The sequence below is a fragment of the Apaloderma vittatum genome, unplaced genomic scaffold (assembly GCF_000703405.1).
Source record: "Apaloderma vittatum isolate BGI_N311 unplaced genomic scaffold, ASM70340v1 scaffold30289, whole genome shotgun sequence".
Taxonomy (NCBI): Eukaryota; Metazoa; Chordata; class Aves; order Trogoniformes; family Trogonidae; genus Apaloderma; species Apaloderma vittatum.
Genome location: NW_009734022.1, coordinates 6,815 through 8,114, shown reverse-complemented (window position 1 = coordinate 8,114; position 1,300 = coordinate 6,815). Strand labels below are relative to the sequence as shown.

Here is a 1,300-nt window from a genome sequence, read left to right as displayed (position 1 = left end):
GCCCGCCGTTCGCGTCGCGTCCGTCAGCTGAGGCTCCTTTTCTCCGCAGGGAATGGAGTTCGTTGGCCAGGAAGCGCTGCTGGAGCAGAAGCAGAACGGCGTGTACAAGCGCTTCACCATGTTCATCCTCGAGGACCACGACACGGACACGGACCTCTGGCCCTGGTGGGGGGAGCCCATTTTCCGCAACGGCCGCTACGTGGGCAAGACCACCAGCAGCGCCTACAGCTACACCCTGGAGCGGCACGTCTGCCTCGGCTTCGTGCAGCACTTCGACGAGAAGACGGGAGAAGAGCTGGTGGTGACGACCGACTTCATCAACCAGGGCGACTACGAGATCGACATCGCCGGGCAGCGCTTCCAGGCCAAAGCCAAGCTCTACCCCTTCAGCTCCCTCTTTGCCCAGCGGCGCCGCAAGGAGGAGGAGCAACTGAGCGGCTACCAGAGGGAGTAGCGAGGACCCTGACCCAAGCTGAAGTCTCCTCCCGCCGCCTTCCAGCCCGTTCTCCTCACCCCACATGTTTCTTTTCCTCCCTTGTCTTGCGACTTTTAAACTTTTTTCCAGCGTGTTACATTTTTGTATGTTTCAAAACTTTTAATTTTCGAGCTTTCGCCCCGTCCCCGCTCGGCTCCCTCCTTTTACCCTTTGCTTGCCAGGCTCCACCAGGCCTCCAGAAATCCACGGGGAGCCCGGTACGAGAGCAAATCCCACCAGGTGGGAAAGGTTTGGGCGAAGCCCTGAGGATTTTACGCCGCATCACGTTGTAGAGGGGTCGGTGCGCGCAGCAATAGGACGATCAGCTACCTCACTGACACGAGACGTAGCAGCAGCCAGGGGACAGGTTTTGGTATAGTCCAGCCTTTGTCCACCTTCTAATTTTTTATTTTATTTTTTTTTCTCTGCTAAGAGAGGGTCAGGTGTAGATTTAATCATCAGGTCATTGAGATGAGAGTGTAGCGCTGGTAAGATGGTTTTCTGTTGTTGTTCAGAGTGGATTTATTATTTTTTTTCGCCCCGGGGTCATTGAAACTGAATGGCCTTCTATAAATACTATCGAAGGTCAACATGTGTGTTTCACTTCTGTAAAGGAATGAGGCTCGCTGGGGGGTTTTTAATAGCAAAAATACTGATTTCTAACAAGGGCAGGTGTTAGTGTTTCGTGTTGGCAGCAGTGTTGAGATGCCGCTCGTGTTTCAGCTGCAAGGACACAGTCTCTCTGGGGATTTTCTGTTGCTTTCCGTCGTTTACATGACTCAGTCAAGCTCGTCTGGCAAGATTCGTGCGGTGAGCACAAGTTTT

At 53.5% G+C, this 1,300-nt stretch overlaps 1 protein-coding gene across 1 annotated transcript in view; it reads left to right on the top strand.

Annotated features, from left to right (window-relative positions):
• Nucleotides 1-454, top strand: part of PDPR (pyruvate dehydrogenase phosphatase regulatory subunit) — an 18,247-nt gene extending 17,793 nt beyond the window's left edge. The window contains exon 17 of the mRNA XM_009876121.1: nt 50-454. Within this exon, the coding sequence (XP_009874423.1) occupies nt 50-454 (405 nt within the window). The remainder of the gene's footprint in view (nt 1-49) is intronic.
• The last annotated feature ends 846 nt before the right edge of the window (nt 455-1,300 follow it).